The sequence below is a fragment of the Rattus norvegicus genome, chromosome 1 (assembly GCF_021556685.1).
Source record: "Rattus norvegicus strain SHRSP/BbbUtx chromosome 1, alternate assembly SHRSP_T2T, whole genome shotgun sequence".
NCBI lineage: Eukaryota > Metazoa > Chordata > Mammalia > Rodentia > Muridae > Rattus > Rattus norvegicus.
Genome location: NC_141534.1, coordinates 181,791,884 through 181,805,989, shown reverse-complemented (window position 1 = coordinate 181,805,989; position 14,106 = coordinate 181,791,884). Strand labels below are relative to the sequence as shown.

Genomic DNA, 14,106 nt, shown 5'->3' with positions numbered 1-14,106 from the left:
CGCTTCATTTTCCAAGAATGAGTGGCTGCAACGACCTCATGCACGATATCCCATTCTTCCTCTCTGACATTAATTCTCATTCCTGGATGAGTCCTCAAGCCCACCTGTCTTGGTGTTCTTGCTTCTGAGCTCTAATGACAGTTAAGTGGCCCAGTCTTGTACAGATCTCAGACACAGCCGATCTAGCTTCAAGATGGTAATGACCGCATCATGCCCACAGCACAGCATTCTACAGCAAAAGGACACAGAAGAAGTTGGAAGTTGATGAAAGAGCAAACCCTGTATATACAGTTATCATTTCTAGACATTGTCTACCTAGAGAATGAGTAAAGCCAACCATACAGCATACATTCAGGAGGATCACCTTTCCAGAAGAGGCAAAGAGCACCTGACGTAAGTTGTTTCTTCACATCCTGCCTCACTCCCCAGTGGATGCAACATTTCTTCAGAAACTACTATTTTCTCCTCTGCTTGGCTATGTACTAGCTCTAGTTCCACCTTTTCTAAGAGCCCTCTTCAAGTTCTCCATCCCACAGCATCCTGTTCTTTAAGCCTCTACCAGACATGGCCCTTGTCAATCAGCCCAATATGTACCTACTATGGCAGGTACAATAATGGCCTCTCCATCACATCATGATTCCTGAGTAACATAGGGGAAAGGGGGCACTTTGAATATATATTTAAATGGAAGACTTTGTAATGGAAGGTCATACTGGGTTATTCATGAGTTGGGCCAAGATATAATCACAAGATTTCTGACTAACAGGAAAGAGAAGCAAAAGGGGAGGAAGCCATGGTATTATGACACGAAAAGCACTCAGCTCTGGTTTGGATGATGGAGGAAACAGGTTATAAGCTCGATTGTGGATGACTACTAGAAGCTGGGAATGGATTCTTCCTAGACCTCCAGAGAGAGGACATTCCCTCAAACATTTCGGTCTAATGAGACCTCTGGCAGGTAGACTTCTAAAGAAGTATGAAATAACACATTTAGACTATAAAAACTATAGTAATTTGCAATAGAAAACTAGTATATATATTCACTAGGTATATTATTCTTTATTTTTTGTTATTTAATTTGTGTGGGCCTGTTTCCCTTAGATCTATACATTCTTAATAAGTTCCAATTTATTTCCTCTAACCTGGACTCCACTAGCTGCCAAGAGAATGAACTAAATTTTTCCTAACTCAGAGTTCTTTCTGTTAAAGGATAGGAATGACCACAGTAAGCGCGGCAACCTGAATGTATTTTGATTTATTTGTTCATGGTATGGCAGCAGGACACTAACAGGCTGGCCAAGAGGGGCAAAACTCTGAATATGGACCCTTGTTGGTTTTATAAAACAAGATTTCTGCCCTCCATCTTTAAGATCAAGGTTTACTTATTTGCTTCAACTGCATCTGTTTTTTCTTCCACAGTGAATCAACACAAAGGAGGCTCTCTGAAGGAATGTGGTAGGATTCAGTGTCATTAAATTCTTGTTATCTGGTTGTAGTTTTCTCTTCCCTCTTTTGGTAACAAAATACACTCTCAACTCACCTTACCCTCATATATTTGATTAAATATATTTATTTATTTCAATGCTTCTTCTAATAAATCATACGAAGCATTTCCAATCATGCATACCACATAATTACATCGTACAGTCCTTCCAAAATGCATTTCAGGTATTATATCTATTCCCTAATTTATTTCCTTGAGCACATCAATTGATTTATCTCCTAACCGAATTATTCATTATGTATTTGCTGAATGACTGACTGAAAGTTATACTCTGCATTCCTCCCCACCAAGGAGTCATCTGAGGAATCCTTTTAGGAGCCCATTCTCAGGATGCATAAATGTGCACTGTGTTCTTGGTGAGTACAGCAGGAAGCCATTCTGTAAGGCCTCTGCTGACAGAAGGACAGGGCACCAGACAGGACTGGGAGTCAGCCGTAGTTTTTCATGAGGCAGATAACAGTGCTGCCAGCCCGGCTTTCTGCATCTCTATCATGAAGCACAACTATATCTTTTAGTGACAAGGAGACAAGGACTAAGGCATTTGTTTTTCATTTCCTCTCATCTCTTCTAAATATCACTTCTTTTCATGTGAGAGGAGACATCATCTTTCCTGGTTATGCCACCCCAGAAGGCCAGCCATTTCCTTCTTTTGTGTTGCCTTCTGCAGCTGTCCTTCACAAGACAACTTCTTGTTCTTAGTCTGAGTTTTCTACGGATAAGAGTGTTTTGTCTACACACATGTCTGTGAATCATGTATATGCCATACCCATGGTGGCCAGAAGAAGGTTTGGATCCCCATGGGACTGGAGTTACCGATTGTTGTGAGATTTCATGTAAATGCTAGGGATGGAACCCAGGTTCTCTGGAAGAGCAGCCAGTGATCTTAACTACTGAGCCATCTCTCCAGCTCCCTTCACAAGACAATTTCATCAAGAAAGGGCAAGCAGAAGAAACCCAAGAAAGTATTATGAAGATGGCATGAAGTTCTCAGCTCGTTTATACAACGTCAGAATCAGTTGGGAATTTGAGATTCTCCATCTAATACAGTCATAAATCAAATGTGGAAACTGGACTAGCTCCACCATCTCCTTTTAAGTGGGAATAGGAATAAAGAACCCTATCTCCTAACACCCACGTCTTTCTACTAACTTTGCTTCCAATAAACACATGGCCACCACTGGTCAAACCAATCACTCCACAAAAATCATCCAGAATTTCAGACAAGGTGAAGAAACATGTCATACTAAACATGGGAGGTTAAGTGAGCTTTGAAGTATTTAACTCTATTATGTGAGGATTGTTATGAATCTCACTTGGGTTTTATTCTTCCGCCACTTATTTATCGTAAGTGGTAGCATTGATATTTACTTTCTTGCTGTAAAACTGTCAATCTCCTAAATGTTGGTCCAAGAATTATAAATGATTTATGCCTGGCCGTTGAGCCTTTCACCACAAATCACATTAGTCTTGAGGAAGGGAGGCATAACTGCATCTCCTCCTGAGTCTGTCCCTAGATTCAAGGTTCCAGACCTCCTGACTGATGTGGCAAACTAATAAGTCGTGCTCTAGCATTTGAAGTACTCAGAAGAAACCTAGAAATATAATTAATTCAATCCAAACACGCTTGCTATTTCTTTGCCTACAGACAACAGCAGTCGTCTTTAAAAAGCTGCCGAGAATATGAAAGATCGTATAGTTGGCATTCAGATAGAATTGAATGTAGTTTTAATATTTTTATCTTATTTGTTATTAGTGAGTATAGGCGTACATTGTTACACTGCACACATAGAATCTAGAAGACAGTTTTCTAAAATAATTCTTCACTTTGCAACAGTTCTACAAACTGAAATTAGGTCATTAGGAAGGCACGGTGATCACTTTTACCCATGACCCATCCCACTGACTCGTTTGAATATTTATAACATTTTGCCTTTTTTTTCTACTTCAATGTATTTTATATTACATTCAGTGCTTACCACACATACAACATGTTTTAGCTAACTTATATTTATGTTGTTAACAAAGCAATGTCATCCTCTCTAATATTTTCACAAGTCCATCTGCAGTGAAGATCACACAAGAACATGCTTCACTTCTCTCTTTTTTTCTCTAAATTTTTTGTTTCCATAGTGTTTTATTTTTAAAAATATAAAAAATGAGCTTTTTATATGCATAGACATTATAAAATGATTACAGCTAAGCTAATTAACAAATCTACCCCTCACAACTATTTCTGCACATGTGTGTGCAAGTGTGTATGTGTGTGTGTGTGTGTGTGTGTGTGTGTTCATGCTGAGAGCATCCAAAGTCTAATCTCTTAGCAAATTTCAAGCCTAACTGTTGTTATTATCTGTACTCACTATTCTGTATGGCTGGGTCTCCAGAGAATACCCATTTTACAACTCAAAGGTCTTTGAACCCTTTACCTCCATCCCCTCCCCCAGTACCCAATCCTGTGCTTTGTTACTTGAGTTCAACTTTGTTATGGATTATACCCTGATGAGGTGATGTAGTGTTTGTCCTTTAGTGTCTGCTTTATTTCTCTTATTCTTTCTCCCTGTGGATAATACAGGGTTGTTATGACTGAGAGAGAACAGAAAACCAAGTTTCCTTAGCAAGTTTTCCTTCCTTTTAAGGATGAGCCATGTATATATGGCCTACATATGTCTATATGTATATATGGTCTATATGTGCTATCTGCATGTGTGTGTGTGTGTGTGTAGAGCATGTGTATGCTATATAATGTATATGGTAGAACTATACTTTTCTTTTCCATTCACCCATTTGTAGACACTGGCTGCTTCCTGGCTACTTCTGTTTCTTTGCCAGGCATTGCATCTTGCTTCTGCTTTGATGTGCTCTAAAGATGGCTTAGGAAACATTCAGAATCAGCTCTGTTCTTTAGTGAGTTCAGTGACCAAAGCTTTGGTTTCTGCCATTCTAAACCTGTACAACCAAACTTCTGCCGAAATCCCCCGGATCATTTGACAGTTCCAAATGTTTGCCAGGGCAGAAGGACTGACTCCCCTGGGGCGGCTGCTCCCCTGGGGCGGCTGTGGTGCTGCTGTTGAGTCTCTATCAGGTACGGACTGCAGAGGAGGGACAGCTTTAATGTGGGCTCTCAGTCCTCACATTCCATCTACCCAGCATCTGTTCACTCAGTTAAGCCTTTACTGTATTACATATAAACCTTTCAATCATATGCAAATTGTTATAAGACTTTTCTGTATGATGTGGTCTATAATTTTATTTCAATCAGAACATGCAGGAATCTGACTTAAAAGAAAGAGAATAAATATTACAATTTGTATGTCCTGGAATGTTGTGACAGAGTCCTTTTGCAAGCTAGAGTGCTTCAAAATTAGATGAGTTCTACATTTTAAAGTTTTAAAACGACAGATCATAAAAGAGCTACCTGGTCAAGCTATTATTTTGAGATCAGCACTTTCCCTCGCAGCTTTCCAGAAAGCAAGGTGAAAAAAATCTCAGAGATCTGCCCAGGCAGAGTATAACCACCCCAACTCTCTGTAGGAAGCAGGACAATTTTTCATTTCGAACCAGGAAGACCTTTCCTTCCCGGTCTTGGTTCTGGAAACATTATCAAGGAAATGGGAAAATGAGGCAGAAGACGTTGTGCTCCTAAATTTGGAAGGGTAGCAGAATGTGGTTTAACTGACCCTTGCCATTTGAGAGTGACTTAAAGGCACTAAACACTGAATTTTCTTAAATGAATTCATTTGCATTTGTTTGACATTGGTGGAAAGCCTACTGGTGTGCAGGATAAGGTTCTAGTTGCAAAGAAGGGAACTATGCCCTCCCCAGTCCCTTAGCTGTGCTTCTAGGCACAGATCAAAGAAAGACATGGGTTTCTCTTCCTAGAGACCCACTCTTCCAAACCTTTCAATTATTCAACTGCTGCAGATGACAGCAGCGCCCTCTGGATGTGATGGCTCACAGCTACAGGTTTCATGGTGTGGAATCAGAGGTCTGAAGGAACATTCCACAGCCTAGGAGCAGAGCTCAAACCCACCCAGTGACACTGCCAGAAAACCAATGGTCAACACTGTATGGATTGAAGCCATGAGTTCTCCCTCAGGAAATGCTAATAGGAATCCATTTGTCTAAAAACTGATTTCAGGATCCTGTATATTAGACATCTTTGGAGTTGAAGGAAGAAATTAATTCCCCAGGTGCACTTGGCACCTGAGAACACACACAAAAAGGATTTTGTGCACCAATCCCAAGTGGCAATGACCCAAATGCTGCTCGCCACTGACATCTTAGCCCTCGCCAACTTGTCTCCAACTTGTCTCATAATTGCTCACAAAAATTCAGGCCAGATCTCAGAACTAAACTGCTGGAAAGCCAGGCAGGCCAATTCTGGGTGTCTGCCTCCAGGTTCCAGGGATCGCCGTGCCTGGGAATCCTAAAACCCATGGCAATAGAATTCTTCCAACTCTGGTTTCCAGCCTGTCACTGTCTGCCCAAGCCCAATTTCCCAGCTCTGGATAGATCTTGTTGCCACCCTGAGGGAAAGAGATCCTGGCATCCCGGAAGTTAAATGTTTCATCAATCTGCTTCTGGGGACATATATCTGGGATGTTGGTTGGACCCACATCTCGAGTTCTGTGGCTCATGCCATTCAAGCCTTCTTGGAAGCTAATTTCTGCTCTGTTTAGGGAAATAGAAAGCCTGGTTGCTTGTTTTCCCATCCCCTTGGTCCCCAGATTCTCCAATGTGCTCACCACACTGGCTAGGTCTGGGTTGGCTGCTGTATGTAGCCCTGTGCACTCAGACCTCACCGACTGCACAAACAAGAAGCTCCTTTGTCCCCACACAGCAAATGCCCAAGTTAGGAGCTCCATCTCTGTAGGTGCTCTTGGAGCTCGCTGCTCACATGTTGAGTGTCTAAATCAGGGGAGTGGTTGTGAGAGGGATCAAGTCAGACTAATCTGATGTGCAGGTCTTTTCTTGAGATAGAGATCCAACAGCAAACGTCCTGCAGGGATGTGGCATGGACTGCAGGAGGGACTTGAAGGCAGGCTTGGGACAATTTGAGAATGAACCCCTAAGGATGCTTCTGTGGGCCACAGAGACTGCTGAGTGGCTGTGCTTTCTGGATACGGTACCATTTTGGAAAGAGAGGAGAGTCTCTGTGCCAGGAGAAGTGTGACTGGTAGTGAATGTGAGGTTTAGTACGGGGCAACATCTCCACAGCGCTGTCAAGCCTGCCTGCTCTTCAGCTCTTTAGCTCGGAGATCTAAGGGTGGGGGTAGGAGGGGGGCCACCGGACCAAATACAACTGGGACATCTTGGCAAACAGCAGCGGGAAGCAAAGGGGCAGCTGTGCAAATCCTTAGGCAGGCGGGCGGGCGGGCGGGCGGGCGGGCGGGCGGGCGGGCGGGCGGGCGGGCAGGCGGCCGGATGAGTAGTGATGGATAGCCAGGCAGGAGGTGGAGAGATCTACACTGGAGACTTTAGAGGCATCTGGTCCTTCCTCACACTGTCCCCACTACCCCGTACCCCTACTCCCTACCCCAAGCAGGACCCAGCTGAATACAACCCCTTCTCACACATGTGAGTGAGTGAGTTATCCAGCACATAAGAATGCCAAGCTGAAGACGGATGATTCACTTTGGGGAAGGAGAGATTTTATAGCTCAGGAAACACCAAGGTTTCTGCCTACTAGCAGGCCCTTCAAAAGGGGACCAGGATACCCACTGAAAAGTTTAATATGTTGAGCTTTCGTGCAGGCCTTTGGGGGTTTGGGGGGGGAATTTTGAATTTTTTTTTTCGTTTTGTTTTTACCTGTGGTCACATAACCAGCAACGAGGCAGCTACAAGGTTCAGGTCTGACAGAGCCCCTGTGTCCAGCACCAACACCTTTGGCTATCAGCCTAAACCTTGTGCCACCCTGCCAAAGCCAGCCTTGCAGACCAAGAGTCCATCCCTACGGTGCACTAAAGTCTTCCGGATTAGGCACGGACTAGGGTCGGGGCACGATTAGAATCAGACATGCAGCAAGGAGTACTTGAGATACTGGACTCTACTCTCCAAGGTCCAGAGATTGGAGTCGGGGATGTTCAAAGTCAGGAGGGAAAGAAGAGATAAAATTTACCTTGACGTCAAAAGGCCCTCCAAATTCCCGCTAATTTTAAGGGTGGTTCTCACTGCTCCCCACCATCCTCCCACTTCCATCAATGACCTCAATTTAAATTCAAATGGTGTCATCTTGCTAGATGCTCGGAGTTCTGGAAGCACCGAGGTGACGCAATCTGTCTGGGGCACGGGGCCCTTCCACCTATTGGCTGCCTGGCGCCCCGGGACCCCTCCCAACTCACCGCGGCGGGAATAAGAGCAGCTGCAGGCGCTTGGAAGCACAGGAGCCGCTGCCCAGATCAAGAGTCACCGCCTCGCAACCACCGCCTGGCTCCATCAGGACCCCGCAGTCTCAGCTCCAAGTCATCGCTCACCAGGTGAGCCCTGAGGTTCCTGCTCAGGTGGGTCGTTCTACTTTTCTCTTCCTCTCCTTCTTCTCTCTCCCGGCTCTCGCCTTTAGTCTTTAGTTTGTCTTCCCTGCCAGTCTCCGTTAGTCCTAGCCATGGTTCGTGCCAGATCCCGATCCAGATAGATCCGGACAGAACCCGTCCGCAGAGCCTTCCTCCAGTTTCGCAGGAGCTCGGGCTCCAGTCTCACCTTTCTCTCTGCACACCTGACCCGCCTATCCTGGGACTCTGAGCTCTTAGGCATCACGCATGGAGGCGGGCGTAGCTCTCTTTAGATGGCGCTTTCAGCATTCTTGTTTCCTGGGAAATTGGTCCAGAGTCCGAGCCAAGCGCCGAAACGTAGCGAACAAGAACCAGCAGCCACAATTGCAAGCCCCGATTCGGGACCCCGGGATTTCAGAGAAATGTTTCGGCGTGAACTTTAGACTGGTTCTTGCAGGCAACTGAGTTGCCAGGGGGTGGAGCAGTTGAGCAGTGCAGCCTTCAGCTTCTCACAGATTTCAAGGCAGAAATATTCCCTCCCCATAGCCTTTCTTTCTCACATTCTTAGGTGTCTGCAAAAGCCTCATGAAGGGAAGACAACTCTATACTTCCCTGGAGATAGACGTAGAGACAGGAGACCCCTAGGACTCATAGAATCCTTGAGACTGATCAACAATTTACACACCACCACATCACTGCCATCACCTTCCTCTGTCTGTAGGGCTAAGGTTCTTTCCAAACCGCATAGGCTACATGACCACTGGACCTTACAGTCTTCTTTGTCAATGAGAGAACAAAGGTGATAAGAAATATAGTTATCGGTATGAAGCCAAACTCTCAGGGAGTCACAGGCAGAAGCACACAGAAAGCCAAGTCTGTGGGCTTATAGAACTTTGAACTGGTACAAATCAATCAATCAATCAATCCATATTCTTGTCTTGCAGGGAGGCATCATGGGCTTTCTGAAGTTCTCCCCTTTCCTGGTTGTCAGCATCTTGCTCCTGTACCAGGCATGCGGCCTCCAGGCAGTTCCTTTGAGGTACGTGTAAAGACAGGAGTCCTACTGTCCTGGGACTGGACAACGACCTATGTGTTAACTACAGAGTACCAAATGTTTAAAAACCAACTCTCTTGCAGAAAATATATATGTGTACATAGACAAACACGAAAGTTCGCTACAAACCTTTTTGATATAAAGATGAAAATATACAATTTTCAAACAGACAGGATATATAGTACTCCACATCCTAAATTTCAAGTAGCTCTTTCACTAACAAAATGCTTTGATCACTTTCCCCACATATTTAGTATCAACAGTTAAACCTTTTTGTTCAATTAACCCCTTATGAGACATGAATTTTACGCTGATCTGCTAACTTGCCAATAAATATTACTGACTCTAATTTATAACCTGTTGATCTATTCTGGTCTACTTAGAAACCGTATCTATTAAAATGGGCCCCCATTCATATTCAACACTAATTACTTTGTCACTTTAATTATGGCTGCACTTACCACTTAACTTGTAAAATTCCTAAGCTGAGGAGGACATTGGCTCAAGCCTCTAGTGTCAGTGGCAGGCAGGGAATCAGAGTTGGTGCTAGACTTGCTTCCCTTCCACAGGTCAACCTTGGAAAGCAGCCCAGGCATGGCCACTCTCAGTGAAGAAGAAGCTCGCCTACTGGCTGCACTGGTGCAGAACTATATGCAGATGAAAGTCAGGGAGCTGGAGCAGGAGGAGGAACAGGAGGCTGAGGGCTCTAGGTAAGGCCCCTTACCCGTGCCTAGAACATCCACAGGAAAGCGGAATCCAGAAGGTAGGAGAGAACACTCTGGTCACCTGGTTGCTGCTTAGCTGGACACGGGGTCCAGCTATTCTCAGGCTCCAAAGAAGACAGAAGTCATCTGGTAAGACTTCGGTTTAAATCACACTTGAAAGATATATTTCTGAAAGCCCTTAAGGGAAGGTTTGGAATAACTATAGAAATTAGTCGGCTAACATCGGGGAGAGTTCCTGACGTAGTATGAGTTAAGACTGGTAAAACTTAAAGTCTGCAGAGATGTCATTGTGGTCATAGGGCAAAGGAGAGCACCCCTCCCTATCCCTGCCTGCCTGTGTGCCCCAGCTTAGAAACAAACCAACGCTGGCCTGGCTCCTGCACTGCCCAAGGGAAAGCATGGGTTAACCTACACCCACCCTGGGAAACACCCTTCCAAGCACGAAAGATTGAAGAGCACAAGGAATGCCAGAAAAAGTCACCCTTTTCCTCTGCCCTTCCCCCACACTTTTCTGGCCCACCACACTCCAGGCTTTCCCAATACTGTATGTGTGAACCAACCTCCTACCACCCCCCTCCCAACTTCCAGTTCTGTGACTGGTTTAACCAGCCCTGGTGCATGGCACTGCCTCGCATGTCTTTTCCCTGCAGCTTGGACAGCCCCAGATCTAAGCGGTGTGGGAATCTGAGTACCTGCATGCTGGGCACGTACACACAAGACCTCAACAAGTTTCACACCTTCCCCCAAACTTCAATTGGGGTTGGAGCACCTGGCAAGAAAAGGGATATGGCCAAGGACTTGGAGACAAACCACCACCCCTATTTTGGCAACTAGGTCCCTCCTCTCCTTTCCAGTTTCCATCTTGCTTTCTTCCTATAACTTGATGCATGTAGTTCCTCTCTGGCTGTTCTCTGGGCTATTATGGGTTACTTTCATGAGGCAAAGGATGGTATCTGGAATCTCCAATGGGTGAGGAGAAAGGGCCTACAGGCTAAAAGAGAATCACCCAGGAAGATGGCAGAGAGCCAGGGCAGTCATCTGGATTCCTAGTAGAGCTTCTCAGTCTAGTCTTGCTTCATAAAGTGTTGGTTGTTTGGGAAATAAAGCTATTTTTCTAAAAGGACTTGAGCCATGGTGGTCATTGATGTAGCCCACATCTCAGGCTTCATAGAGTTCAAGATCTATGGTTAGAAGTAGTCTTAGCCCCGGAGGTTAAGCAGTCATAATTTGGTGAGTGATGCCCATGACTCAGGTCAAGCAGTAAGAAGAGAGGCGACAAGGCACAGGTAAACACTGCTGGGACTGGATGCTCCAAACCCTTCCTTCCTTCAGGTAAGACCGGGGTGGTTTTGCTTTGCCAAGGAAGGTCACTTGGATCTGACTGGGACATGAGTCCTTGTGAACAGGCTCAGAGGTGGCATCAAAATTCACTCTAGCTTATAAATCCTTGCTTATTTGTACTTATATGGGCACAGTTGGCTGTAATAGCCCTGTGTTCCATGGCCAGTCTACCCAAACCCCATCTGGGTTTTTGAATGCCTCTGGGATGTCTAAGGGAAGTGATCACAGCATTTTCCCTAATGGCCTTGTGATTGTCTGTTCTGATAACCATGTTTGGGAGAAACACTTAAAGCTAATTGGTGCTTCTGAGAGCAGCAATATTCCCATGTTAATCCCATGGGGCAGACACCTCCCCAGCCTCAATGACACACTCTCTCCCCCTCCCTCCCTCCCTCCCTCCTTCCTTCCCTCCCTCCCTTCCTCTCTCTCTCTCTCTCTCTCACTCTCTCTCTCTCTCTCTCTCTCTCTCTCTCTCTCACTCTCTCTCTCTCCCTCATCTCTCTCATCTCTCTCCATTCTCTCTCCCCTCCCTCCACTGCATCCTGAATATCAGTGTCACTGCCCAGAAGAGATCCTGCAACACTGCCACCTGCGTGACCCATCGGCTGGCAGGCTTGCTGAGCAGGTCGGGAGGTGTGGTGAAGGACAACTTTGTGCCCACCAATGTGGGCTCTGAAGCCTTCGGCCGCCGCCGCAGGGACCTTCAGGCTTGAACAGATAATAGCCCCAGAAAGAAGGTGACTTCCTTGTACAACTGGTAGGAAAATGGATGCCCATATATCTCAGGGATATAAGCCATACTCTGAAGCTCACTGGGCCCATGGTTCAGATACCATTTTATAGCTTCTTTACTCCCTCTCCCTTTCCTTCTCCCTGTCTGCCTGCCCTGCCTTTCTGTTCTCTCCTGTGATGCTTTGCTCTAAGACCAGGAGATATAGAACCCATGTATTTATTCATCACTGTAATTGCAAATATTCTACCATATGTATTGAGAGCCAAGGGCATTATATCCTTTTAGTATACACTACAATGTAAGAGAAGCCATAGGTTTAAGAACTGTATTGGTTCTCTACTGGGTATATAACCATTGATGGTTACTTAACTCTCACTGAGTCTCAGTTTTCCCCCTTTATAAACTAGGAACATCAACAGGACCTACCTCCTAGTATTAATAGGAAGCTAAATGAAATAATGTCAAGAGATTGACAATATCTAAATTTTATTCTTTTTTTCCTCCTAGGTTACACAATAAAGATAAACTCTAATTCTTTTCATGTATAAGTAAAGTCATGTGTCAGAAAGGCTGATGGAAGACACATATATTTGCATCCTTCTTGGTACTGAAACCCTTCTCCCTATGACAGGAAATAAAGCTAAGTGCAGAATAAGCTCACCATAGTTGGCTATTGTGCATCGTGTTGTATGTGATTCTATATCCATAACATGACAGCATGGTTCTGGCTTATCTGGTAGCAAATCTAGTCCCCATAAACCACCCTGTCGATGTTGATAACTCTGCTAAACCTCAAGCGGATATGAAACCACTGCCTCTTGGTCTTCTGGGGACACATGGTAATGTTGTGACTCAATGGAACCATATGCTTAAAGAACTGTTAATGTTGTCACTTGTGAGCTTAATCAAAATTAAAAAATATGTATTTTCGATATCCTCAAGTGGAGTCTTTGCTGTTACTTATACTGTGTTTTACAAGAGAGCTTTGAGTTTTGGGGGGTCTGTGAGCACTTTGTTGAAGCAAAGGCATTGTGCTTATGTGATTCTTGCTGTCTTAGAAGCTGAGTCTCTGGTTAACCTCGTCCACTTATTAGAATGCTGTGTATGTCACAGAAGACAATGCGTATTTATTTCCAGAGACTGATCTGGTTGCCAACCACAGAGATTACCTGTGACTCTTCATTTCTCGGATTTGCCTTTACTCACCCTTGCTCTTTCTTCCCATAAAAGTCCCTTTCTTGTACCTCTTGGCCTATAAAGACCTTTAGAAATGGTAACTTGTGGTTTAAATGGAAAACAAATGCTAGCCAATCTAGAATGGTCATCAGTGCCATCCGGACCCTTTTTATTATGTGAGACACATAAAAGAATCTTCGTCAAGATCCTGAGAGAGACATCTGCACATTTAATGAGCATTTGCTTACTGGTGCCTCTATTCTAGGCACTGGGAATTTTGAACAATAAGCAGAGCAGACAAAAATTCCTGCTGCATGGACCGTACATTCCACTTAGGGGAGCCTGAGGTGATGAGCACTGCAGAATCAGACTTGCTACCCACAGGAGGCTAGAATGTCATCATTTCTGATGCTTTGTTGCATGTTTGCCAGTAACAATATCTCTGGTATCTGCTGAGACCCACCAGTGGCGAGTCACTAACTGGGACCCAAAATGAGTAGGTAGTCAGTCTCAGTGGTAAAAAAGGCAGGTAGTCAGAGTTAGTTACATGGAAAACTCAGCCTCTTCTATCCCTGACTATTCTCTTAGGCACATTTAGAATTATGTTTCTTCCTTCCTCCAGTCTATTCAACATAGTTCCCTAGCTGTCACTGTGAACAATGTAAACAACAGGCTCTCTGATGTTTAAAATGCTTCAATGACTCATCTCCACATCTCTCCCCTTAGCACGTCTCTGTTTTATTGGTGTTCTCCTTACCACTTTATCTTTGAACATACCATAGTTTTTCTTACTTTGTTTATTGTTTGTGCCCACCACCATAAACAAAGCACATATCAATAGCTATGTGTCCATTTTATTAACTGTTCTTATGCAAGATACAGAGGAGTGTGCCTGGAGCAAGGCAGCACTCAACAAGTAGTTATTGAATTGGTAAGTGAGTAATGTAGTTAAATCTTGCCATTTATGCTTGTGGTCAAGTCTTAGCTCTCTTCTGGTCTGGTTTTCCTCAGTCTTAATTGCCCAAGATATCCTCAGTTATTTCTTGGATAATGAATCCTTCAATTGGCTAGAATCTTCAGTGGCC

The 14,106-nt window shown here is 44.5% G+C and overlaps 2 protein-coding genes across 5 annotated transcripts in view; one reads left to right on the top strand and one right to left on the bottom strand.

The window, feature by feature from the left end:
- Calcb (calcitonin-related polypeptide, beta) overlaps positions 1-11,827 on the bottom strand; it is a 91,080-nt gene extending 79,253 nt beyond the window's left edge. Inside the window, exon 1 of the mRNA NM_001429731.1 lies at positions 11,672-11,827. Within this exon, the coding sequence (NP_001416660.1) occupies positions 11,672-11,714 (43 nt within the window). The 5' untranslated portion in view covers positions 11,715-11,827. The remainder of the gene's footprint in view (positions 1-11,671) is intronic.
- Positions 7,883-12,786, top strand: Calca (calcitonin-related polypeptide alpha). Of its 4 annotated transcripts, none has more exon segments than NM_001033956.1 (5): positions 7,883-7,980; positions 8,937-9,031; positions 9,616-9,756; positions 11,666-11,849; positions 12,353-12,786. In NM_001033956.1, coding segments are annotated over 3 exon segments (387 nt in total). In that variant the 5' UTR covers positions 7,883-7,980; positions 8,937-8,945; the 3' UTR covers positions 11,826-11,849; positions 12,353-12,786.
- Positions 12,787-14,106: the final 1,320 nt, after the last annotated feature.

Bases quoted from the DNA above. Each gene is read 5' to 3' on its own strand.
- Calca (XM_087612375.1), top strand. From the start codon at position 8,946: ATGGGCTTTCTGAAGTTCTCCCCTTTCCTGGTTGTCAGCATCTTGCTC. The intron at 9,032-9,615 runs GTACGTGTAAAG...TCCCTTCCACAG, and splicing joins CTCCAGGCAGTTCCTTTGAG to GTCAACCTTGGAAAGCAGCC. The intron at 9,757-10,421 runs GTAAGGCCCCTT...TTTTCCCTGCAG, and splicing joins CAGGAGGCTGAGGGCTCTAG to CTTGGACAGCCCCAGATCTA.